General features: G+C 43.0%; 2 protein-coding genes across 6 annotated transcripts; one reads left to right on the top strand and one right to left on the bottom strand.

Annotated features, from left to right (window-relative positions):
- Positions 1–3,339: 3,339 nt before the first annotated feature.
- Positions 3,340–25,693, bottom strand: LOC116552615 (translation initiation factor IF-2-like). The gene is made up of 5 exons (XM_032279362.1): positions 25,572–25,693; positions 13,393–13,508; positions 9,636–9,829; positions 5,138–5,221; positions 3,340–4,815 (listed from the first exon to the last, which is right to left on the bottom strand). The coding sequence occupies exons 1-5, from the start codon at positions 25,691–25,693 to the stop codon at positions 4,285–4,287; spliced, it is 1,047 nt and encodes a 348-aa protein (XP_032135253.1). The 3' UTR covers positions 3,340–4,284.
- Positions 4,635–20,591, top strand: VEZF1 (vascular endothelial zinc finger 1). 5 transcript variants are annotated; one of them, XM_032280131.1, is made up of 7 exons: positions 4,639–4,812; positions 7,303–7,514; positions 9,379–10,070; positions 10,823–10,886; positions 11,958–12,141; positions 13,374–13,529; positions 17,732–20,591. In XM_032280131.1, the coding sequence occupies exons 2-7, from the start codon at positions 7,509–7,511 to the stop codon at positions 18,157–18,159; spliced, it is 1,530 nt and encodes a 509-aa protein (XP_032136022.1). In that variant the 5' UTR covers positions 4,639–4,812; positions 7,303–7,508; the 3' UTR covers positions 18,160–20,591. The 5 variants fall into 5 exon arrangements, with proteins under 5 accessions (XP_032136019.1, XP_032136017.1, XP_032136022.1 ...); XM_032280130.1 differs by having other exon boundaries at positions 4,674–4,812; positions 11,940–12,141; XM_032280129.1 differs by having other exon boundaries at positions 4,710–4,812; positions 6,623–7,514; positions 11,940–12,141.
- Positions 25,694–26,046: the final 353 nt, after the last annotated feature.

Genomic DNA, 26,046 nt, shown 5'->3' with positions numbered 1-26,046 from the left:
TTTGTGGACAGCAGCAGGTAAGCTTGATGTGTTATTCACAGCGTAAAGAGTAAATGCTGAGTTCAGCTGTTGTCCATGTGTAGAGCTTTAACAACCAGCTCACCAGTTCCCTTTACCTGCTTTTATTCCTGGACCAGATGACAATGTAGGATATTCACTTGATAACATGTTTTTGCCCTGCCTTGTTCTTCACAAGAACTTTTGGCCAGGCATTAACAGTTAGTAAATTTTGTTGCATATAACAGTATTTTTTTTTTTCTGGTGATGTAGATGGATACACATGACACTAAACAATGCTGTTTAGTGTCGTTACATCCGTCTAAACTAGGGGAATGTATTTGGGGTGGAGGCTATAGCCAATGAGAAGAGGTTCACCTCTGTACCCTAGAAACGGTAGGGATTTAGTTTATTTTTTGACTATTAGCAAAATGCTGTAACTGAGCTAATCTTTGTGGTTTGGTGTAGGCCCATCAAGTTTGTGTGACCTATTAAATATCTACTTTTTCTGTGCTCAGCTATTACCCTGTCCTGGGGCATCTGAGGGCAGAAAGGAACAGGTGTCCAAAGGAGGAATGTTGGTGGCTCTGTTTTCCAGTTGTATTGAATTTCTTACTTGGTGTATTTTTGACTTGTCTTCATTTCTTTCCTTCTTGTGGTCTATGCTATTTTACTTTCTATTAGTCGGATATTCTTCCCTGTCATTAAAGAGTTGTAAAATTGAGGTTAGTATTTCTCTGCAAATGTTTTTTGGATGAAGCTGATCGGTTTAGCGTTGATTTTTGCCAGTGTCCTTCAAGAAGCGGGAAGGTGATAAATGTATTTCCGTGGCTTTAGACTCATTTTTGAAGTGTTGGATTGTGTGAATATTCTTAAAAACAATAGAATGTTTTAATTAAAAACCCTCAAATACCAGTTGAACTCAGTGTCTACTAGGAAAATGGGTAGATCTGTTATACTGCCATTTTGCTCGCTATGACTTTGTTCCAGTTGTCAAGGAACTTAAATGGGTATTCAGGGAAAAAGAATTTTTGTTTCCCCTTCCTCACCTTGCTAGTTAAAATAACTCCTGGTGACACTTCAGGTGGTAGAATTGAAACACAAGCCTGACTTCTGACCACACGGGTCAAAGGCAAATGACTTCAAAGCCCTTAGTGTGGTTATCCAGTTTGGGCAATGAGGAGATAACTTCCGCTTTCCTCCCTGAGGAGTTTTTAGTACTTAGGGGGGATGGGAGGTGTCACTTTGGGGAAAATATGTTGCTTTTTCTCCTGATTGTATTGAGGCTGATATGGAAGTGTTACATTTTTTCTGGCCAATTCTTTTTGGTATTTCTAAATATTGCAATCTTGATTTTTACTATTAAATTTGTTAATTGTCAGTTCTGGCTTTTTTGCCTATAGAGTTGATCCATTAACTTGCCAGTTTGAAGCTTCTAACTAGCTATTCCCTACTGAAAGTTTTTGGGTTTTAGTTTGTGGACCGGTGTTACCCGGTAAGACAATTACAGGTAATTGATAATGGCAGAGATACCTTCTTTTCCTAGGATTCTACGTCTGTAATTCAAATCTTCAGTGTGTTCACAGAACTTTAAAATTCTCTCCAAACTAGAAAGGAAATATCCTGTTGCTTTCTAATGTTTACTAAAAGTTGTGTTTAGAACAACAGATAGGCATCTTCCTTTGTTATGTGTCATTAATCCCTTTGCCAGGTTACCTTAGGACTCTTTGAAGGAGAGACGGGAGAAAACCTGTCACTTGGAGACAGTAAAAGGAATAATTAACTGGCTCAGAGCTTATATGCAGAGTTCCCAGCCCTAAAGTTAATCTAGAACCACTGGATAGCACCAATAAAAATATTTACTTCACATCTGTTATATTTCTGGAATATGTTCTAAGCATCTTACATATATTTCTCATTAAATCCACAGGTGCCCATTTGTGAGGTAGATATTTTGTTCTCATTTTCCAGATGAGGAAGCTGAGACCCTAAAAGCCCTAAAAGGTTAGGTGACAGGTTATATAACTTGGAGTGTGGGAGGAGGAGAGAGGAACTTGAACAGGGCAAGTTGGGGATCTGACTTTTGTTTGGGGGGAATGTAGGCACATTATATTTTTGGTTTAGACACTTTATTCATCATGGGTGAAGGTGATATCATTTACTCACTAAAAATTGTTTACAATAATCAAAATGAATTTACTGTCTTTGAACATCTGCTGTCTTTTGACTGAATCACAGTGTGTAGTCTGTGGAAGCTCACTTAAGGAGAGGGTTCCTTTTTTGTTTGGTTAGAGAAATTGTCTGTCCTGAAGGTAGAAATAGCCCCTTCTAGGTAGGGATGGAGCATTTGATCTACTGGTTTCATTATATTCCTCTAACAGTTGGAACTGATTGTTTTTGAGTACTTGTTTCAAACTTTTGAGTATGTTCCTTCTGGAAAATAGCTCAGTGTTTAAAATTTATCTGAACTTAAAAGGTTAATTCTTTTTCAGGGTGTTTGAGGAGCAATCAGTTCTGGTTTTGTCTTAAGGATAGAAATAGAATTAGCCATTTTCCTCAAGAAAAGTGATTCTTCTGAATCTCAGCTCTTCAGTAATGAGAACTAGACTGTTTTCATTTGACCTCTATTTCCTGTCAGTGGGAAACCCCTCCCCAGAGGTGCTGCGTGAAAGATTGCCAGGGAAAGGATTTCTAGATCCCAGCATCACAAGTTCAGGAGAGTCCAGTGATACTGTCATTAGAATAATGTCTTTACTTAGTACCAGTTTTCATAACCCTGAAGCTTCATTTTTTACCAGTTTGAAAGGCAGCAGCTAGGGAGGAGAGACTATGCAGGGAAGGGGGAAAACTGAGGAGTGCATCACAGAGACCTTGAGTGTGTTAAGGCAGGGAAGAAGATTTGCTATTCAATGAATGAAAATAAAAGGACTTCCATTGTCCAGAGTCAGAGCAAGAACATAAAGGTTTTAGTTTACCTAGTTAATTCCTTAGGTTTATAGGACTTTATAAGAGACATGGGGGTCACCCATAGCAATTTAGCTGACAAATTTATCAGAAACTCTTTCATCATTTTCTGTCCCCTCCTGTCTTAGGCTGACCGGTTCTGATGTGTTACCTGCTTCTGCTACTGATCCAAACTGCAGAACTTCTCATTCATCCCCAAGGCCTCCAGGCAGTATCCAATGGGGAATCAGCTCTAAAAGGAACCAGACCAACGTTTTCCAGCCCCTTCATTCTGGTGACTGAGGGGAGGAAAGAATGGGAGGAGGGCGTATACTTGTCTAGTTGATGGAAAGAAAACACACAGTCAAATAACTGTATCTCCTTGGTTTTCTATTACAGTAGAATTCTGCAGCCATATTTTCATTGTGTATGTATGGGGGAAGTTTTGGTGACCTTGATTAGAAGTGTCTGGAGGAGACTAAATGGAGGGGATAAGAGTCAGTTGGTTTTGGAAAATGTTGAAGTCTTAATGTGTCCATCTGAAGAATTTTTTTCTAAAACCAGAGTTTACAGAAATATCTCTGATACAGCCTGCCCCCTCATTTCCCTGCCACAGGCGATGTCTTGGACTAGAGACGCTTGTTTAATAATAGCTTGTCTCTGATATTCCCAGTAGCTACCTCTGTGTGAGGAAAGGATAGAAATGTTCAGGAAATCATCATACAGGCTCCCCATCTACAAAGTTCCAGTAGCAGTGACGCCTACAAGGAAGACTTGGAACTGCAAACAGAGGCTGGGGTCACCTCAGTGACATCTCCTGACGCTGTCCAACCAGAAGTTCGATTTGTGTTCTGGGGGTGAAGAAGGAAACAGACTGTACTAAAGGACTAAAATAATTTCTTGTCTATACTATCTCACTTGTTTTTATTTTTGGCGGGAGAGGAGGGGTGTTGGGATAGAATTTCACATCCTATCCTGGAGTGAAGGGGAGGATGGGGAGGCTCAGCCCTTCACCCAAGAATAACCCAGTAATGACATCTCTACGCGTGGGAAGTGTTTCCCTCCACGCTGGGAGGATCCGAGGCTGCACCCCAGTGGGATTCCCTGCTTGAGCTGGAAGGCCGTCTCGCCCTGAGATGCAAATCATAGCGAGAGCGAGGAGAGCTTAGCCCGCCGGGGAGGAAATGCCAGAGGGAAGAGACACTCGAAGTCGAAGGGGCTTCCCCCAATTTGGAGGTGGGGACCATCCTGTGCAGGAGCGACTGAACAACCGGGTGTCCGCCGTGGCCTCTGCCCTCCGCTGAGGGTGTAACAGGGACGCGACACTGCTGGACTCTGTCTGAGTCACGGGAGACAGCCCAGCTGTGCCCAGCGGGCCCGCGCCAGACCCTGGCGTCCTCCATCTTCTCTCCTGAGCTCCCCCTGCTCCAGCTGCCTGAGCCACGGACCGCAGCACCACACACCCCCGCGGGGGGGGACGCCGCGCCCCATCCCCGCCCCGGGCCCCACCCCAGCCCCCCCGCGGGGGCCCTGACCCCACAGCCGGCGGGCACTGGCTGAGCTCCGAGGCGGCGAGCCGGCAGCGGGGACGCCCAGAGGGGGTCCGGGCGACTGGGGGCGGCGGCGGCCGGGCCGGGGCTCCCCCCCCGCCCGCGCTCGCCGCCGCGGTGGTGCGTCCCGGAGGTTACCGGAAGTGGCCGCGCTCGGCGCTGCCATGTTGAGGAGCCGCCGCTGCCGCTGCCGCCGCCGCCGCCGCCGCCGCTTTGTTGTCGCCTCCTCCGGCTGAGGAGGCTCCCCTAGCGGGGGGAGTGGGGAGGAGGGGGGTCGGCCGCCGCAGCCATGGAGGCCAACTGGACCGCGTTCCTGTTCCAGGTACTGGGGGCCCCCCCGGGGGGGCAAGGGGGGGACAGGGGGGCCGGGCCCCGGGCTGGCGGGCGGGCGGGCGCTCCTCCCCTCCCTCCCGGCTCCGCTCTCCGGCCCGGCCTTAATCCCCCTTTGTTTTTCCGCCCGCCCGCCCGCCCGCCCCGGCGGAGCGGGGCTGCTGAGGTGAAAGGAGGCGGCCTCACGGGGTGCGGGGGAGAGAGCAGGCCTCGGGGTGAACCCGGGGGCCCCCCAGCACACACACGCACACACACACACTCACACACACCCTTCCCTCCCGCCTTGAAGGGGAAGGGAGGAGGCCGGTCGCTGTCACCACCTCGCGGCCCAGAGAAAGGAGGGCGCCGGGCCGCTGGATAGCGCGGGCTGCTGGGCCATTGCGTGCTGGCCCGGTCCCGCACTGTGGGGTGAGGAGGTCCCCAGGTCCTGCTCTGAGTCTTCTCCCCCCCAACACACACTTCATCTATCTTTCGCTTGCTCTCTTTTTACCTCTCTCTCTTTTTGTGTGTGTGTGCGCGCGTGTGTTGACTTTCTGACCCCTTCCCGTGTCCCCGCGAATAGCGGGTATCCCTGGTTCCCCGCCACTCCCCCTCACCGCCCCCCCCCCCGTGTTTGCCCAGTTGTGGGGGAGGATGTTGTGAGTGTGTATCCCCTCCCCAAACTTTTTCACTGGATTTACATTTTTTCTTTCCCAAGCCTCAGCCGAGCCTTGGCAGCTGACACCTTCTCCCTCTGTCCAGCTCTCCCGCTGTCCCATTCAGCCCGGGGAATCCCCCAGCCGGGCCGGCCCGGGGCGGGGGGAGCGGTGGGGGCCGGGACTCCTGGAGGCCCGACCTTCTCCCGAAGCGCTTTTCTTTCTCGGCCCACCTCGAACGTTTCCTCCAACCAAGTGGAGAGAGCAAACAAAGTCCGCTTACAAAGCCCCCAGATGAGTCACTCTCTGGGATGTTGGTCTTCGCTTTTTTGCAAGAAACTTAGAAGTGACTGTAGCCGATCTGTTTTGGCAATTCTCTTGCCCGCCCACTTTAGATGGGGGACCCCTGTTTGGCAGATCTAGGCTGGAGCTTATTTTTTTTTCTACTTTGTTTCTATTTGCAAAGGAAGCATTTAGTGGGCAGTGGCGATGAGCTCACGGGGAAACTTCGGCACCGGAGGAGGTTAAGAAGCTCGTCACTTTTAAGTGCGTTCTTCCCGCCTCTCTGAGTTATTTTCCTTCTTCGAATGCTTCGTGAAATCCCAAACGCGTAGTTGGGGCGCTTGATACCTTTTGGAACTAACAGGAACGGATGCAGGATTTTCAAAAATTATCCTCCCAGCCATTGGATTCATTCCAGTAGAGTTAATACAGGGAATTGGATAACTCAGAAATTACTTACTGTATAGACTGGCCTGTTGTTTTAAGACATATTTTTTTCAAATCTGGGCAATTTGATCTTTCAGTAGTTATTAAAAATGCATTGGAAAAGAAATGCATGCATGCAGGTTGGTTTAAAGGTGGCAAATACCTTCCCCAGAAAAAAGCTCAAATGGTCGTTTTAAAATATGGGTCGTTTTTAAAATTGATGGGCCACTGAAGTGATTTTCATGTGATTAAAAACCATATTAAACATGGTGTCTATAGAGACTGAAAAAAAAAAAAGTTCTTCATGTAAAGCAAAAACCCATAACACATCTTTGGAAAGCTGTTGAAAAATCTTTTGAAATACTTTTTTAAAAGTTATTTTTTCCTCTGGATAAAGCAATGCCAAGCGTTTATTGATCAACTTTTTAATTGGATTTTATATTATTTAATTTTTTTCAGCTATTAAAATCTTTTTTTCCACCTGATGGAGAAGTGTGAAAACAAATATTTGACCCTGGGCTTGGCAATGTGTGCAGTGAAATTTGTTGGAAAACTTAAAATTTAGAGCCGAGAACAGTTGAATGGGTAAAGAGAATATTTCAGTCTTTTCTGTGGAAAGGTATGAATAGACTTAATCAGTTCTGGTTTTACGTAATTTTTACTGGGGATGTGGAGTTAAATTATCTTGTTTGTTTCCTGGAGCATCCTGTTGAATTTATATTTTAAAACGATTTAATACCTGCTTGCTTTCCAGATAACTTGGTGGAAAGTGAAAGCTATAGCTATTAAAATGTTTGATGGATGATTCTTCTAACAGGACATTCAAGATATGACTCACCGATGCTAATTTGTTCAGTACAAAATCTTTTACCCTCTGGCGCTGGAGATTTCATGGTGCCATATCCTACTACCCTGGGTGATGAAATAACATTTCTGTTTTGTTTCTTGCCAGCCCCAGAACAAGGAAAGCTTGGGCAGGGTTAAAAAGCCTTGCAGTTGAAAGAGATGGAAGATAAAATTAAAACTTTTGGTTTGATGATGCTAGTCAAATAAAAGCCTACCCAGAAGTTATATTTTTAAAATAAATCACTTAACTGAAGGCTGGCCGTGGTTGTTATTTTACTCTGTCTCTCCCCCAGAGAACAAGTTGGGAAAACCCAGTACCCCCTTAGAAGGCTTCATGTAGAAGTGTGGGGATCCTAGGAATCCTCAGAGAGTGATTCCTGTAGTGGTTCTACAGAATTTCACCCAAGAAGCAGGGACCTGGTGTGACCCTCGTGTGAGAGTGAGCTTCAGCAATGCTGTAAAAATACTTTATGTTGCCACAGACATCTGAATTGGTAAAATGGCAGTAAGTGCTTTTAGTACTCCATTGTACTAATGGTTGTTTAGAATTGAAAAATGCCTCTAAATGCTCTAAGTCTGAACTTTGTCCAGAAGATCTGCATTCCCTATTATCTGATGTGTTAGCTTTTGAAATTGTATATCTTCAGCTATCTTCAGCTATTAACTATTTGTATACTGTATGGAAACTTGAGTATCCCTACAGCCAGGTTGGAAAAGGGGGTATGATTAGAGTCCAAATTCTGTAAAGTTTCTACTGAGGTCACCTGGGTAGATAGACCCTTACATTTACAGGAGCTTCACAAATTAGATTAACAGTGGACTGTAATTCGCTAGGAGCAGTAAGTCCAGAAAGAGACTCATAAGTAACCACACAATTTCTGAGAAAGCTTCCAGGACTCAAAGGGTGATGACATCAAAATTATTAAATTGAAACTGAGAACTCTGGATACCACACCTCCTAATCGTTTGGGTGAGACTAGTTCCAGGCTTAACTGTTAACGCTGCCATCAAGTAAACATACAATGTGTGGTAGATGTTCTTATCCATCAGAGGAGGAGCTGTGAGTGAGTGTGTGTGTTTCTCCTTGTTTTTTCGTCCTTAATCAAATTATCTGTGGGACTTGTGGTTATAGAGTAAGAAGGGTAAATAACTGTTAAAAGTGTCTAAGATGATGGGATAGGCCCCTAGTAGGACACTGTATGCTTAAAATATTTGAAACTCCCACCTCTTGAGTGATGTGTCCTTTTACGATTACAGAACTCAAGCATAGGGGCTTGGGCTTACTGTCAAGAGTTTCAAAAATAATGTTAGTAAAGAACAACATATTTGGAAGAACTATTTCAGGAATTTTTTCCCATCATTTCCTACATGTTTATCAGTGTGGAGAATTTTGAAAGTGTCAGAACCAAGCAAGTAACTACTCATAAATACCAAGAACCTGATCCATGATTAAATTTTGGTTTCAGTGCAGCTAAAAGAATTTCCAGTGTGCAGCCTCCAGTTTTGGGAGTGGAGAAGCACATCATAACAGCAAATGTCTAATACTTTATTGAAACCTACAACTGCTGGAAGAAAATAAATATGAAAGGAATTTAAGTGTTTATAGTTTGTTTTTCTCATTAGTCTGCCTTTGAGAGTTTCGGATTTGAACAGCTAGTGTTGCTGAAGGATGCAGACTTTAGTATACAATTAAGTGACCTGAGAAACAACTGGCAGGTGTTTTGCTGTGGGCTACCTTCACAGATACCTTCCAGGTTGCTTAATAGCAGATTTGGTTTCAACCAAATCTTTTAGTAGAGACAGGTGAAAACTTAAAGTTAACAAACAACTAGCAAATGTATTTAGAGAACTAGATTTCTTTCATCACTTAGCAACAGCCCCTTCCTCAATCTGAGGAAAGACACGATGCTTTTCTTCTGGGTAATAGAGAAATAGATGACTATGTCATTGTGTGTCCGTGAGTGTGTATGTGCATGTTGTTGCAGTAAAGTACTGTTAAATACTTAAACCTGGAGGATTTTTTTTTTTTTTAGTAAGTTATTTAAACTTGGTTTCAGCACTGACAGGCTAATGCAAACTGATTTCATCAGCTGGTCTGTCCCTTATGAACCAGGAGAGTGTGTGGTTTAGTCAGCTGTTTAAAAGCAAGATCACTGTCAGCAACTTAGTTGCAAAAGTTTTGTGTCTGCACAGTGATTTTTCAATGCTTTGTATTGTGAGCTCTGAGTAACTAGGTTGCTGGATTTCCACTGCAGAGTAGCTTGTAGGTTCTTTGACTGTTTCTTCTGGTCTCTATTGTCTGGAGCATGTTGACTTTTAAAGGCCATTGTGAGAGGTCAAGTTTCTGAAGTGTGAATGTTTGGTTTTAGGCCCATGAAGCTTCCCATCACCAACAGCAGGCAGCACAGAACAGCTTGCTGCCCCTCCTGAGCCCTGCCGTGGAGCCCCCTGATCAGAAACCATTGCTTCCAATACCAATAACTCAGAAACCTCAGGGTGCACCAGAAACATTAAAGGATGCCATTGGGATTAAAAAAGAAAAACCCAAAACTTCATTTGTGTGCACTTACTGCAGTAAAGCTTTCAGGGACAGCTATCACCTGAGGCGCCACGAATCCTGCCACACAGGGATCAAGTTGGTGTCCCGGCCAAAGAAAACCCCCACCACGGTGGTTCCCCTTATCTCCACCATCGCTGGGGACAGCAGCCGAACTTCGTTGGTCTCAACCATTGCAGGCATCTTGTCAACAGTCACTACATCTTCCTCGGGCACCAACCCCAGTAGCAGTGCCAGCACCACAGCTATGCCGGTGACCCAGTCTGTCAAGAAACCCAGTAAGCCTGTCAAGAACCATGCTTGTGAAATGTGTGGGAAGGCCTTCCGAGATGTGTACCATCTCAATCGGCACAAGTTCTCCCATTCAGATGAGAAGCCCTTCGAGTGTCCTATTTGTAATCAGCGCTTCAAGAGGAAGGACCGGATGACTTACCATGTGAGGTCTCATGAAGGAGGCATCACCAAACCCTATACTTGCAGTGTTTGTGGGAAAGGCTTCTCAAGGTACTGCATTTTGCTTTGCTTCATTATGGTATCACTGAACTTCAGTTTTGTCTCCATGTGATCTAGAATGTTTATGTGAGAACAGATGTGGGCAGACCTGTGTTATTAGAGGAGATTGGTGATATAAAGAAGTATTAAGCCTCCAGGTCTAACTCTAGTGTGATTGACAAGTAGTGACTTAGTGATTAACCTGTTTTTTTCACTTACCAAGTGCCTTGGTGGACTCAGGCTTTCATTTGGCACATGGATACTTATCACTGCAAAACCGCCAGTTTCCAGTTCAGTTGGGGGACTAGACATGAAGCCCATTGTGCTAATTAAAATAACATTTCCTGGAAGTTGGGATGACCTTTGGACACTCTTAATTAAACTTTTAGAATGTTTTTTCATTTTTCTGAGAGCACCAACATTTCATTAATTTTTATTTTTAAAAGCTTTTAGATTTAATACAGTGGCAGCTGTTTCTGGCAAGTGTTAGGACTAAAACTTTGGATATTTTGTAATTGTAAAGAATCAAGACCTAATAGGATTTGATGTTGACTAAGAGAGAAAATTAACAGGTAGAAGACTAAGACTTTGTTTTTGGTAAGAGAGGTAAGGAGGCTTGCACTGGGGGAGGGAGGTTGGTAATTCTGCTAGCTTTCCTAAAATGCACCCTTTCCCAATCTGCCAAGCGTATAAGCATCACATAAGTAGCGTTTCTCTCTGTGTGTTCGATTATATATCTTCTGCTGAAACTCTCTTTTTCACAGGCCTGACCACTTAAGCTGTCATGTAAAACATGTCCATTCAACAGAAAGACCCTTCAAATGCCAAGTAAGAGTTAAAATGACTTATCCTTAGTGTAGCACTTAATGTACATTATCCAGAAGGTCTGAGCCAGTTGAATCTCACCATTCTTGGATAGTCTTAAATAAATCACTGACCTGAGTAAATATGGCCTATCTGACTTCTAGTTTTATAAAATATTATGACAGCTTCTATCTTTGTAAAGCAAGATCATTTAAAAATGTGTGTTTTTTTGTAAGCTCTATTTCCCTTTCCTTGGGCAATAGCATTTTTTGTTAGAAAAAAAAGGTTATAGTCTTGCAGAGGTGGTTGTGTATTTGAAATGAATAAAAGAATAAAGGGCTTTAATTTCTGGATTTATTATTGAAGTTGTTTTAACTGTGATAGGAGAAAATATGAAGTTTTCTCCCAAATGTTATCACTTACTGGATTTTTGTTGGTTATTACCAAATTGGAGCACTTTCTAGTTGTTTAAAAATCTCTTCTGGTTAATGATTTTATTTGACATCAGTTATCTGGATAATGAAAAGATTTAGAATTTTGCTAAATCAAATGACTGTTTAAGGTATTGGTAATTCTAGTTTGTTGCTGGAAGTCTTTTAGTCCTTCTTTCAGTTAAGTTTGTTAATGACTGATTTTATTAAGTAAATGACTTGAATTTCTAAGTAAGATCTAATTGAAGGAAGTGAGGGCCTGCTGTGTATACCAGGCTCTTAATCCACCAGTACTTTTGTGAGATAGATAGTATTATTCCCATTTTACAGATGAAGAAACAAATTCAGTTAGGTCAACCAACTTGTTCAATGTCATGTTGTTTAGCAAATTGTGGAGCTCAACTTAAGCCCAGGTTTAACTGACCCTAAAGCTTAAGTTTTTTGTGCTACCCTTTGTTGATATATTTTCTTCCTCCGAAATGGAAGAGTCTAAAATTTATCAAGTATTTTATTATGATTATGATTCTAGGTAACACATGTAATTAAAATTCAACTAGTTGTCAGCTTGCTGACGTGGATAGGGTAATGCATAGAATATAACGTACTTTAAAATGAGTAGAACAGGATAGTCTATATTTAAAAAAAGTTTTCCTCCCTCATGCAGACATGCACTGCTGCCTTTGCCACCAAAGACAGACTGCGGACACACATGGTGCGCCATGAAGGCAAGGTATCGTGTAACATCTGTGGGAAGCTCCTGAGTGCAGCGTACATCACCAGCCACTTAAAGACTCATGGGCAGAGCCAAAGTATCAACTGTAATACATGTAAACAAGGCATCAGTAAAAGTAGGTGGTGGTTCAGATTTCATTTCTATTTCAGATTGGTGAAATATGAATGTTTTTATAATGTATTAAAGGTATTAATATTCACCTTACATGTTTCCTCCTATTGCCAACGTGTGCGAACAGGCAACAATGGAGAGAGTATATTAGTGTCAGAACTATGCTTTACTTTCATGTATGCAAACAGCGTTGGTAAGCCAGTAATAACCTTTAAAAGGAAAGCAGCGTTAATAAGCTTGCTTTTCAAACCCAAATCTATAGAGAAATGAGATGATATATCCACTTGCAAGGTTAAATGCTTTGCTTGCCTTAAATTCAGAGTCGAAGATAGAATACTTGGATTTACCCAGGCATTTTCTTTCAAGATTGCCTAGAAGAAGGCATTTTCCTGATCATTTATTCTATTATATATGTACTTTATGCAGTAGAAACGTCAAATTTTTAAAAACTATGTGGCCACAAGAGCATGGGGAAGAAAGCTTAATGTGTGTTTATCTGTTTTTGCTTCTTTGTAAGTACATTGGGTTTATTATCTAGTGTGTTGTACTTTAACTATATAAACATTCATTTTTCTTTTTTTTTTTTTTTTTGAGACCCAGTCTCACTCTGTCACCCAGGCAGGAGTGCAATGGCATGATCTCAGCTCACTACAACCTCTGCCCCCCAGTTTCAAGCGATTCTCCTGCCTCGGCCTCCCAAGTAGCTGGGATTACAGTTGTATGCTGCCGTGCTCGGCTACTTTTTTGTATTTTAGTAGAGATGGGGTTTCACTGTGTTGCCCAGGCTCGTCTTGAACTCCTGAGCTCAGACCATCCACCCACCTCGGCCTCCCAAAGTACTAGGATTTCAGGTGTGAGCCACCGCACCCAGCCTGTAAACATTCACTTTTGGTATGCATTATTGTGGTCAAATAAAAAAATACATTAGATATTTTGTTGAACATTGATTATTTCATATTAATATTATCAAACTTCCATTTTTAAAGACACTTGCTTTTTTTTGACACTTTTTTTTATAGCAAATAATTATTTTCTCTTTAATATTGATTTCTGCTAATTCCCTAGATTTTTTAGTGCTTGTTTATTTTGACCAATATAGACACAGAAGCAAAAAAAATAAAAAAATAAAAAAAAAAAACACTTATTAAGAGCTACAGAAGCATGAGAAGTTAATTTTGAAAAAATGGCAACAGTTTTACAGGTAAATACAGTGTTTTTGGTTTGTCTTTGTAATAGCATGCATGAGTGAAGAGACCAGCAACCAGAAGCAGCAGCAGCAACAGCAGCAGCAGCAGCAGCAGCAGCAACAACAACAGCATGTGACAAGCTGGCCAGGGAAGCAGGTAGAAACACTGAGACTGTGGGAAGAAGCTGTTAAAGCAAGGAAGAAAGGTAAGGCATGGCTTCCAGTGTTGAAAGTGTGGCTAGAGAAGTGTTTTCATTTAGTATGTCAAGTGATCAAAGTAGAGAAGCCACAGTTTCAGGAAATCTAGCTTAATGGAAACATATAAATAGTACATGCTGGAAAATATCTGGTAAAGTATAGTTATAGGCAATAAAATGTCCAGATAAGTTATTACTATGAATTAAAAATTCGTAGTACTTCCTATCATGTTCTTTCTTTTGATTTACTTTTTGTTACAAACTTAGAGCCAAATTTGGTCCTTTACTGTCCTCAGAGTTGCATTTTTATATTCAATTTGATGTCAACCTCCATGCATTGTGGGCCTTTTTTTCCTTTTCTAAAATACTCCCACTTTTAGAGGTGGATGTCCTTATGTGTATGTAAGTTTATTTTCTTACCTGTGCTGTTTTTGCTCTTTAGTGTTCTTTTTTCATTGTATTATTTATTACATGTTTCAGATTCTGTAGTGCTGATGTCTTTTCTCTTGGTGACACCGTTAATTTCCTTCAGTCTCTATCACTATGGTAGGCCTCAGTTTAACATGTCTAGTCTTCTGCTGCTGAGGACTTTACTGTAATTGTTAAAAAATTTTAAAATGGTTTGCTTTTCTCTCATGTGTATGTCAGTTGGAGTATCAGTTTTCAACTTACTTGTCAATTTACTAGTACAGCTTTGGCTTCTGAACTATTGTGCAGCCATTTCAAATGAATCATTTTGTCAATGTACCATGAGCCAAAGGACAGATTTGTAAATTCCTTCTTCCTCCTCCACCCCTGCTATGTCTTACTGTGTTAAATGTTAAGAAATCCTCTATCTGCTGGCTCCTCTATATGTAATTCCTTTGCCGTGTAGTTTCTCCCATCTTTTGCTTTCATGTAGTGTGGCTGTTCCCTTCCTCAGAGCAATACCTTCTATTTTTTTTGTTGTTTTGTTTTTTTCTTTTTTAGACAGAGTCTCGCTCTGTTTCCCAGGCTTGAGCGCAGTGGCGTGGTCTCGACTCACTGCAGCCTTCACCTCCTGGGTTCAAGTGATTCTTGTGCCTCAGCCTCCCGAGTAGCCAGGATGACAGGTGTTTGCCACCACACTCAGCTGATTTTTGTATTTTTAGTAGAGGCAGGGTTTTGCCATGTTGGCCAGGCTGGTGTTGAACTCTTGACCTCAAGTGATCCACCTGCCTCAGACTCCCAAAGTTCTGAGATTATAGGTATGAGCCACTGCACCCAGCCACAGTAATCCCCTCTAAACCTCCTATACTTGAATAAAAATAAAAGGAATAGCATTCTTTTTTTTTTTTTTTTTTTCTGAGATGGAGTCTCTATTGCCCAGGCTGGAGTGCAATGGCACTATTTTGGCTCACCGCAGCCTTCGTCTCCTGGGTTCAAGTGATTCTCCTGCTTCAGCCTCCTGAGTAGCTGGGATTACAGGCATGCCTGGCTAATTTTGTGTTTTTAATAGAGACAGGGTTTCTCCATGTTGGTCAGGCTGGTCTCAAGCTCCTGACCTCAGCTGATCTGCCTGCCTCGGCCTCCCAAAGTGTTAGAATTAATCTTGAGCCACCGTGCCCGGCCAGCATTCTTGTTTCATACATTTACTGGCATTGGAAGAAAAGAGTGCAGCAGTCCGTATAGGATTTCCGCCATTCCTCAGGTACTATTTGTTCCTATCTTCCAACTGAAGATTTGTCATCATCTTAATGTTTTGGCCAGGTGTGGTGGCTCACACCTATAATCCCAGCACATTGGGAGACCAAGGTGGGAGGATCACTTGAGACCAGGAGTTTGAGACCAGCCTGGGCAAGATGGCAAGACCACGTCTCTACAAAAACTCAAAAAAAAAAAAAAAAAAAATTTAGCCGGGCATGACAGTGTGTGTCTGTAGTCCCAGCTACTCAGGAAGCTAAGGTGGGAGGATTGCTTGAACCCAGGAGTTTGAGGCTGCAGTGAGCTACAGTTGTGTCATTGCACTCCAGTCTGGACAACAGAGTGAGACCCCCATCTCAAAAAAAAAAAAAAAAAAAAAATGCTTTCGTGGTAGGAGAATGGGGAGAGGGAACTGGCAGTGAGGAGGAAGAAGTATAGTGCTATGACAGTTGTGTAGTGGGTTGAAAGTATATTATGAAGGGTATTTTACTTAATTGAACAAAAATGTTTAAGTCATAGTAAAAGGACACCGTTAGATTAGAAAGAAAACAGGAGGAGGTATAGGGGTCAGCAGGTAACAGTAAAAATTATTTGGTGAAAGTAGGGGGAGATATCCTTAGCAGTACTCCCTGAACCTCAAAGTGAATTGGTTTTCTCTCTCATTCTCTCTCTTGCTGTACTCCTCTATTTGGTATTGTATCTCAGTTTGCTTGCACAATAAGACTTGATTGTTTAGCTCATCTTCTGACCTCCATGAAACAAAATGCTATTGTATTCCCATTCGTAGCGTGAATCTCTCTGGAAACGTTAGAAACCTCTGTATTCATATTAGTAAATGTCATATTTTAGGGGAGAGGAGACTCTTGACCTGAAAACCTAAAGTTGAATCAAGTGTTTCTAAATATTAGGCCTAAATAAGGTAACATAAGTTTATAAACCTGATTGACAATCATATCATCATCTAGGGAGCTTTTTAAAAATACACATTTCCCAAGTTCCATCTAAATTTCACTATTGATTCTCCTGGGAGTCCTTTGTTGTTTTTTTTTGAAATCCCCTAGATAGTTGATTTTGATAATCAGCCAGGTTTGGGAATCCCTGATAGGGAGAATGGTGTATGCCAAAGTTAGATTGTATTGATCAAGTAAGGGCTCCTTGACTCCAGGGTCTCCTGTGGTGATCTGACCTGTGTGGATCATATACAGATCTCTATCTTTAGTTTGAATATATTTCTCCATTTTGACAGCTACATCACAGGCAGCCTACCCATCATTTTACCGCTGTTTTCTGGTACACCAGCAGGTGGTGCTGAATTTTGTTGAGGGGTGGGTTGGGGGTATCACCTTGAAGGAGTTTTCCTTAAGTAGTGTCTAGACCTGGCTCACACCTTAGTCCCAGCACTTTGGGAGGCTGAGGTGGACGGATCACTTGAGCCCAGGAGGAGACCAGCCTGGGCAACATGGCGAAACCTTATCTCTACAAAAAACACAAAAATTAGCTGTGCATGGTGGCACATGCCTGTAGTCTCAGCTACTTGGGAGACTAAAGTGGGAGGATTGTTTGAGCCTTGGAGGTTTGAGGCTTCCATAAGCTGTGATCACACTACTATACTCCAGCCTCAGCTACAGAAGGAGACTCTGTCTCAGAAAAAAAAAGTGTCTAGATTTTGCTGGATAAGAAGGACCAGGGTCTCACTGCAGGGTCTCCTTGCCTAGTTAGTTCTCCTTGGTATGCTTGATGGTATGTGTAATATGTGGAGTTAAAGATACTAGGCGTAAAGTAGGTGATTGTGTCAACATCAGAAACAGAAGAAGAAATGGGAGTGAGGAGAACATGAACTTACTGAGGAGTATTTTTTTTCTTTCCTAATGTAGTTAAGAAAACCAGAAACAGTAAGATTATTTAACTGAAACATATTTCTAAAACCGAAACAGATGATACTAAAATAGGTTATCATTCCCTAATTATGCATTTTTAAAACCTTAACAGAATATGGCTTTATGTCTCAGGCTTTAACATACTTACTGAGTATGCACCCCTCTCTCTACTGGTTATAGTGTGCCTTATGAGAAGATTTTTCTGATTATCTGTTATTGTGTAACCATTGGCCCAGCTCTGTGTAAACAAGCTCTTTAGCCTGGCCTGCTGGAGGTTGGCTCTTCCCAGGAAAGTTTTTAGAACTCAGAGGAACTGCATGAAGTAGTAGTGAGAACACTTAGCCCTGCATTGCAGAAGTTAACTGATCCTCTCAGCATCACTGTGAGGTAGGTAAGTAAATATGAACTTGAAACCTAAAGAGCAAGGCTGAACAAGTTGCCCAAGTCCTTGCAGGAGGTATAGCATCAGAAAGCTGATGATACACTGGGATCCCTGGCCCCCAGGCCTGAGCTCAGAAAGATCCTCCCTTCTGTTGACCACTTGATAGAAAACTGGAATTTGATTTATTAATTGTTTGACCTTTTTGATGAAAAGAAATTGATTCAGAAACTGTTGATGAATTTTGCTCACTCTTTTGAGAATCTAAAGACCCTTTTGTCTTCTTATTTTAGAAGCTGCTAACCTGTGCCAAACCTCCACGGCTGCTACGACACCTGTGACTCTCACTACTCCATTCAATATAACATCCTCTGTGTCATCTGGGACTATGTCAAACCCAGTCACAGTGGCAGCTGCAATGAGCATGAGAAGTCCAGTAAATGTTTCAAGTGCTGTTAACATAACCAGCCCAATGAACATAGGGCATCCTGTAACTATAACCAGTCCATTATCCATGACCTCCCCTTTAACACTCACTACCCCGGTCAACCTCCCCACCCCGGTCACTGCCCCAGTGAATATAGCACACCCTGTCACCATCACATCTCCAATGAATCTGCCCACACCTATGACATTAGCCGCCCCTCTCAATATAGCAATGAGACCTGTAGAGAGCATGCCTTTCTTGCCCCAAGCTTTGCCTACATCACCGCCTTGGTAAACAGTATTATAAAATCAAAATATGGGTTAAAGTAAATATTTACCAGCAACTTAACTTTTAGTTGATTAAAGCAAAAAGTAAACCATGAAATTGGGAGATTTTATTACATTAGTTAATAAGAATGTGGTAGCATTTTTCTCCAATTTGGCTGGGATTATTCAAAGTAGGGTGTGTATGTAACTTATCACTGGACCACTTTAGTTTAATCAGAAATTCCTTTTAGCTGACAACATTGCTTAAACAGGATAGTAGTTGGCAAGATGAAATGCCAGAATTAAAAACAATCATAAATAAGTAGAACCCACTTCAAAATAAAAACAGCATTACTATTTCTAATCCCAAGAAATCACTTTATTCTAAACACTAGCGGAACTCTTCTTATACAAGGTGGATGGCTGATTTTAACCTGAAATTCTAAATCCACGGATTGAGAGCTAGTGTAGAATTGTCTATGTTTATTGTTTTTATGAGTAAATACATGCATTGTCATAATAAAATGCATTTCAGAGAATATGCATTTTACCTTTGGGAATATGTTAATTTCAGGCAGCATTCCCTATGGGAAAGGTGATACCAGCTCTGATATGCAAAGCATATGATAATTTATCATTCTAACTTCAACATATAATAGGGATTGTGACCTGATATTTGGAGATGTAAATATTGCTCAGCATATTAATCCCGATGGAATATAGCATTGTAGTTGACTTTTAAAAAAAAAACAAAAAAACTTAAAAAAAAATCTACAAATTGTGTTTTGCTAAGAAAAGCCTCAACTGACAGAGAAGTCAAGTGTGCGGACAGGCAGGCTCCTAACAAACAGGCCTATGGGACTCCTGTTTAGGAGCCAAAGAGTACTTTGGAACAGTTCAAATATATTGCTTTAAATTGGAAGACGCTGGAGGCACTGGGATGTGATATGCCCCTCTCTCCCCCAATCAGAGCCTGTTGATGTTACAACAGGGACAGATGTGTTAGTTGCTCACTAGAGTTTATGTCTTATATTAAATTGTATACAGTTTTTATTCTAACCACTAACTAGGTAGTATGCCCCTTCAGAACATGCAGAGTGTATCTTTTTTTAAATTTCTCCTTCCGTTTCTTAATCAAGTATCATGCAGATTTGTTCAGCTTTGTAAATATGGACATCACTTTTTTTTTTTCTTTAAGAAAACACTTGTATCAGCTTTGTGGCGTTTTCAGGGAAACAGCTGTCTGCACTCCCTGTAGAAACCCAGCAATGTTCGTGCACGTTGAGACATGTGCTTTCTATTTCTTAGCAGAATATTTTATCTCTGTACATAAAGTAGAAACCAAAAGGTAGGGAAACAGAAAGTCTTGACACCATCATGCCACACATTGTTTTTAAAGCATTGTGTTAAAAAAAAAGTTCACTAAATCCAGGACGCTGTGATTTTTGTTTTTTTAAGTTGCAATATGTTTTTGGTTTTTTTCATTTTTTAATCACTGCAGTTAAGCGAAATGGAAATTAGTTGTGTTAATCTTGCAGAATGTTTGCAGGACTGACTATCATACTGGATGATTTCCATTTATACCCCACTGTGTCAGTTCAAGCATCAAAATACCTTGCATCTGAGGCAGACTTCCTACATCAGGGACAGGTATCTGTGTGTCATTATACAAAACAGTTCTGGGGGTTGATCTACATAGTAAAAAAATAAATAGTACTTAGTGTAAAATAATTTTATAAATGATCTTTTGTACTTTAGGACATTAAATTGTACAACTTTTGTATATATAAAAGCTTAGGAACTTTCTGTTTAGCAGGAAGGCAACACATTCCTACACTTTTAATGTATATGTTTGTTATAATGTCCATGTAAACATGCCCTATGTTTGTGCCTTTTAATTAGTTTGTCTCAATAAACAATGTAGAGAAAAATATGTAGCTATGACTTTGTTACAACTGTTCTTATCCACAGTACAAAATGGTTTGTTTTTAATATGTAGAGCATTATGTGTGGACTACTGGAAGGACTCGTGTAGGGAAAGCCCAAGAATGACCTTGCTGAGGCCTGGATTGGGAGCATAGTGGTCACATTTGGAGGAAGTCCACATTTTCTGGCATGCAGACCCAAAACTGGGTTCTGGTTCTGCCTGCTGGGATCTGTTATCTCTGGTGGGCTGGCAGTCATAATCCACGATTCATACAGCCCAGGCTTCCTCCACAGTGGTCCAAGGAGCAGTCCTCAGTGGGGGCAGATGTGGGCCCTACCCCTAAGCTAGAATGTGGTTGTCAGAACCCTGAAAGTATTAGTTCTTAAGAAAAAAAAAGATATATACTAGAAATAATTGTTTTATCAATTCATTGTATAATAAACAGGAGTGAGACTTCATTGTATGACTTCAGTTAAAATGCTATTTTGTATGTATTCTTTATCCACTTAAGAAGCTTGTCTGCAATAATAAAACCACGTCATGTCTTCTTTTGGGAGGGAGAGAGTCGATGGCAGGAGGGGGTTGTGGGTGGGCCACTGAAAAGGGGGACCGAATAGGTTGTGTGGTGAAATTCTCCTGTGTCTTGGAACTGGAATTGAGTTTCGATGTTGATGAACTGATTCAACCAGGTGTTGAAGGCACGACGGCCACTGGTCTACGAAAAGGCAGAGTATGTTTTTCCCTTCTGGTTGTAACCTGGTTGAGAGCTTCCCCTTTATCAGATTGGCAGCTAAGCAGTTGTATTAGATAATCCTCAAATCTGACATCCAGCCTGTTACGCTCTAGGGCTTGCTGCTTGGCCTGCGTTTGCTTTTTATTGTGTATTCATTCCCCTCCTACAGTGTGCTCCTAAATGAAGGTTTCTATGTAAGCAGATGATGATTTTACCTGTCAATACCAGCACTGTATTACTAACTTGCAAAATACTGCAGATTTATTTTGAAAATTAAAGTTAACCAGTCACAAATGTTATGATGGATTGCTTAATACCTCAGAAGCTTCATCAGTTTGCTCTGAACATAGGGAAATGTTTGAAGTACTGTCTTTTCAGGTGTGCACATCTCAGTACTGGGCTGGAGGGAGGGAGGGGCCATTATCAGGCTGGTTGGAGGGTGGAAGGGCACCAGACTGACTGCCCTTGGTAGGTGCACCCTCCCAAGCAGCCCGGGTAGGCCTGGATGCAGTGACCACAGGTTTAGGTCCCTGTCCTATCCAAAAGAGAAGATGGGTTTAAAACCTTCCTTCTCATGCTCTAGGACCCAATTTCCTTAAAGGGGCTTTAAGCTGAGTCCCTTGCCCATTTGTGTTCAACTAGATTTGTTAGATGTCCAGTGAGGACCAACAATGTGCCAGGCACTGTTAGGCATTAAGGGGCATGAAAAAGTGATTACAACACTGTTGCTGCCTCCAAGGAGGCTGTTAGGGGAGCTATGACGAGTGATGGTATCACCAGACAGCGAATCAGGATGAATGTCACACTTCGTTCAGTGAAAAAGTTTTGGATGCCTACATCTGTTTTATATAGAATTGAGGCTTTCCAAACTTCCTGTGATAATTGCTTTAGTCTCTTTATTGACTCTGAACACAGCTGGAGGAAAGTGTTCTTCGTGCAGTTTTTGTCCTGGGAACAAGGGAAGTGTTATTTCACTGAGTTGCTAGTTAATCATTCCAGTCCCAGCTGTACAGGTGTCTCCACTCGTCTCAAGGGGCCCTGTAGTTTGGTCCTCTCTAAACAGACCTGGGTTTAGGATGTAGAGGGGATAGTGGAAGTTTTCACTTCAGTATCCTCAAGGATCACAGGACAAAAAGTCCAATCTGTTTAAGGGACAGTAATCAATTTTGCCTCCCTGCCCTGATAGGTCTGGCCCTCAGTCTTGCACTTTTTCCAATTCCTCCTTAAAGAGTCTTGTAGCCTGAAAGAATGCCATTTGTCCTGGATTTGGATCTATAAATCTCCCCCACAGCTGGCCTGACATTGACAGATTACTGGATAACCTCCCCTTGTGAAAATAGGCAGCTGGCAGGTTAGTGTATAATGATCCAGGGCAGAATACTGAGTTTGTGCGTTAGTCCAGACTCCAGCTTCTCCTGGCTGCCCACCTTTGAGCAATCTAAGGCCCATGTAGTTTCCAAGAAAGGAATGAAGGGTCACGGGCTTTCCTTTGGATCTTTGCATGATGTAGCCCTCTCCTTAGATCTACCCATTAGGGGTTGGCTAGTTAGCCTTCCTCTTCCCAAGATAGGTACTTGACCTAGATCTTGGCCCTGGACCATGAAGGTAAGTACACATCACTTTACAAAAACCACCTTGGATCACTTGAGGCCAGGAGTTCAAGACCAGCCTAGCCAACATGGCAAAACCCTGTGTCTACTAAAAATACAAAAATTAACCAGGCATGGTGGTGCATGCCTGTAGTTCCAGCTACTCAGGAGGCTGTGGCACAAAGATTGCTTGATTGAACCTGGGAGGCAGAGGTTGCAGTGAGCTGAGGTTATGCCACTGCACTCCAGCCTGGGCGAAAGAGTGAGACTCTGTCTTAAAACAAATGAACAAAAAACTGCCCTGATAATTTTTACCATGACATAAGAGAAGGAAATTTCATACATCAGATTCTCTATCACTACTGACTTGCATCATAATTTTGGAAATTTTCTTCATCCCTAATTATTTTAAACTGATATCCCACTCCCTCACAACCCCTAAATATCTCTTTCAAGATTATATAAAATAAGAACTTAAAATCACGACTCCTTTGTAATGTAACTGCTAACCATGTATGAAGAGCTCTCATTAATGGAGTTTCCTCAAAGTGAGGTCCACCTGCATCTGGCTGTGTCAGAAACTAAAGAAGGACATTTGAGGAAAATGTTCTGTTCTGTCAGTGAGCTATTCTTTTGGCATGACAGCTGAGAGAATAAGGAGATCAATGGGAATGAAAGGGAGGGATATGCCCATCCAGTGACTGGTCCAGCAGCTCTCTCTGGCAGTCAGTGCTGAGGCTAGGCTGGGACAGATGCACCAATTCTAGAGGCTCCCATGGAAAAGAGAGCCAGAATCAAAGACTGGGATGGGAAGCCAGGTCTTTGCCAATCTTAGGGACAACTGAGGACTGCCAGGAGCATATTGTCCCTGCAGAGTCAGCCAGAGAGATCTGTTTTGAAGGAGCCTGGATCCCCAAGGCCCTTGCTCATGAGCCAAGGGATTCTTATCTTTGTTAGTAGTAGGAAAAGAGCTAGAGAGAAATCAATCTTGCATGTGTACGAAGGAAGCAAAGGGGGAGTCTTGGAGGTTAGGAAGGGGCTAAGGAAGGGAAAAGAGACATTTTGGAGGAAATGTCCTTGTGCTCTACCTGCAGCAAAACTCCCACCCTGACCAGCCTCTCCACGCACCTGCCCTGGGCTAGACATGATTACTCAGAGGCCTCGGAGACAGGCTGCTAGTCTGAGCCAGCTGTGATGATTTCTCTTTCAGCCAACAGGCAGGAAAGAAGACATGCTTTTCTTGACCAAATAAAGGAGAAAAATCAGTAGCTGAAGAAACCGGCAAGATTCAAGTATTAGGAGTGGGGACCTGTGAGCCGCTTCTTACTGGAAGAAGTGTGGTCCCACCCTTTCCTGAAATCTCAGCGCTCTGTCCCAAAAGAGCAGGTCCTGATTCCAGGGCAGCCCTTTCACCGTATGTAAGTTCTGTCACTTTGTCAATGCCAGAAGCTCTGTGACTATCAGGGACCTCTGAGGGAGAAGAGTGGGGAGGGGGGAATCTTGGGGAAGAGAGAAGGAGACAGAGTCATTGCTTATGCTGTTTTCTAGGCCTAGAATGCCCTCCCTATAATCAGCCCTCCAACATTCTTTCTCCACTGTGAACCTCTAGACATGCAGAAAGTGTAATTTAAATGTTGCTTCCTCTGAAACCTTCCCCTACCTGAACTAACGTCAGGCAGTTAGTCTGTTCTTCCTTGGTATAACAGGAGCAGGTTGGAGATATCAAAATAAAGGTAGAGGCAGCTTAGCACCCCCAGAAGGGAGGCTAGTTTCCAAATTGGACTGTAGCTTCCAAAAGTTTTGCCATATCCCTAAATTTCTGATTCCAAATTAGTGGGTCCATGCCAGCCTGTGATTGTTGCTGATTTTGCTCTGTATTGATGAATCCCAATATCCAGGAGGAACAAGGAACCAAGTACCTTGAAGGAACCAAGAAATAGGAGTAAGCACCAGGTAAGTGAGGAGGGCCCCCAGGGGATCCAGAGCAGAGGGAGATTTGGCATAAGGAACAGCTGGGAGGTGCTGTAATTCAGGGTTATGGTCAAGAGCAGAGACTTGGAATCTGACAGGCCTGAGTACAAATCCAAACTGTGCCACTTGAAGTTATATAACCTTCAGCAAGATACGTAGCCTCTCTGCCCTCAGTTTCTTATGCTGTAAAATATGGATGAAAATAAATCCAACCTAGTCAAGTTTTGTTTTGTTTTGAGATGGAGTTTCCCTCTTGTTGCCCAGACTGGAGAGCGATGGCGTGATCTTGGCTCAATGCAACCTCTGCCTCCTGGGTTCAAGCGATTCTCCTGCCTCAGCCTTCAGAGTAGCTGGGATAACAGGCACATAACACCACATCCAGCTAATTGTTGTATTTTTGGTAGAGGCAGTGTTTCACCATGTTGGTCAGGCTGGTCTTGAATCCCTGTTCTCAGGTGATCCACCCACCTTGGCCACCCAAAGTGCTGGGATTACAGGCGTGAGCCACCATGCCGGCCCTAATAAAGTTTTAATCTAATGCATGTAAAGGGTGTAGCCCGGAGCCTGCTACAGAGGATGGAGCCTCGAATTCAATGTAGCCCATGTCCATCTGGGCCTCCTATTTCCAGTCTGGGTCATGGCAGCATCACTTTGTGCAAAGGCACCAATTGTGTCCTTGACAGACCTGCAAAGGAGCTGAATTGTCTTCCTGCATTGCTTTCTCACTTCAGATTTTGGGGGTTGGCATCCAGCATGGGGAACCAGAGCTTCAGCTGAGCAATGAAAAAATGAGACGGATGAGACACCTCCTGAAAAGCAGCTAATTGAAGGCTGGCCAGAGGAGTGGCAGGGAGGGCTCAGGTTAGACCAGGAAAGAGTCATCAGGCTGGGAGACCTGATGATGTGCCTATCGGGGATGGTGCATCCTACTTCGGAGAGGTTATTCCATTCCCTTCATTCCCCACACTCACTATAACCAGAGAAGGCGCCTGTGCAGCTTCCCCCTGCAATCCCACCGTCTTGACAATCAAAGAGTTTGTTTGTCCTTCTCTAGCTGCAAGCTCAGCACAGGCCTGACCTCATTCCTTCCTAAGAAGAAAAAGAGCACCACCACTTATCCAGGTGGGATGAGGGAGAGAAGCCCAAATCCTTCTAGCCCTCTCAGTACAGAGCCAGCCCTCACAGCTCCACCTTCCCTCCCTAAGGCGTCGGGGACTCACAGATCCGAGAGAGGAGCCAGCCCCAAAGGGCACAAGGCAAAGGCGAGTGTTACCATGTCTGTATCGGTCACCCTGCTGCGAAGCCCAAACTGCTTGGCCTGGCATTTGGTGTCCCCCGCCATTTGGCCTGATCCACCCTGCCGGCCTTCTGGCCTCCTCTCTTTCCTCCCACGGTTTACTAAGTCGGAGCCAGGGCTGGTGGGGAGCCGAGGCAGACAAACAACTCTTGGGCGTGTAGGCCCTGCCCCGACTAGAGCATCGGCGGGCCGGGATTGGCTGGTATCTCCCGCGTTCTGATTGGGCTGGCGGCGGCCTGGTTCTCATTCACAGAAAGCACTGCTTCTCTCCTGCTGGAGCTTGGACCTCGAATGCTGCTTCACTTTCTGCACTCTGCACAGTAAAGTGTACTCATTTTATGTAAATAGATACGATTCAGTTCTATGGTTTCCGCAGATGACGTGCCCCCAAATGCCGT

This window comes from Sapajus apella, unplaced genomic scaffold (assembly GCF_009761245.1).
Source record: "Sapajus apella isolate SASKATOON/1434 unplaced genomic scaffold, GSC_monkey_1.0 scaffold12, whole genome shotgun sequence".
In the NCBI taxonomy this organism is placed as follows: domain Eukaryota; kingdom Metazoa; phylum Chordata; class Mammalia; order Primates; family Cebidae; genus Sapajus; species Sapajus apella.
The sequence above is the reverse complement of the archived record's forward strand: the minus strand, read 5'-3'. Positions and strand labels throughout refer to the sequence as shown.

What these genes read in the sequence shown, in the direction of transcription:
- LOC116552615 (XM_032279362.1), bottom strand. Translation starts at nt 25,693, where the DNA reads ATGGCGGGGGACACCAAATGCCAGGCCAAGCAGTTTGGGCTTCGCAGC. An exon ending in CTGGCTCCTCTCTCGGATCT is followed by an intron (nt 13,509 to 25,571) that starts GTGAGTCCCCGA and finishes TTGCTTTAACAG; the next exon opens with CTTCTTCCCACAGTCTCAGT. An exon ending in GGGACACCAACTTGATCCCT is followed by an intron (nt 5,222 to 9,635) that starts GTGTGGCAGGAT and finishes CTCACCCCACAG; the next exon opens with TGCGGGACCGGGCCAGCACG.
- VEZF1 (XM_032280126.1), top strand. Translation starts at nt 4,780, where the DNA reads ATGGAGGCCAACTGGACCGCGTTCCTGTTCCAG. An exon ending in TGTGGGAAAGGCTTCTCAAG is followed by an intron (nt 10,071 to 10,822) that starts GTACTGCATTTT and finishes TCTTTTTCACAG; the next exon opens with GCCTGACCACTTAAGCTGTC. An exon ending in AAAGACCCTTCAAATGCCAA is followed by an intron (nt 10,887 to 11,939) that starts GTAAGAGTTAAA and finishes ATTTAAAAAAAG; the next exon opens with TTTTCCTCCCTCATGCAGAC.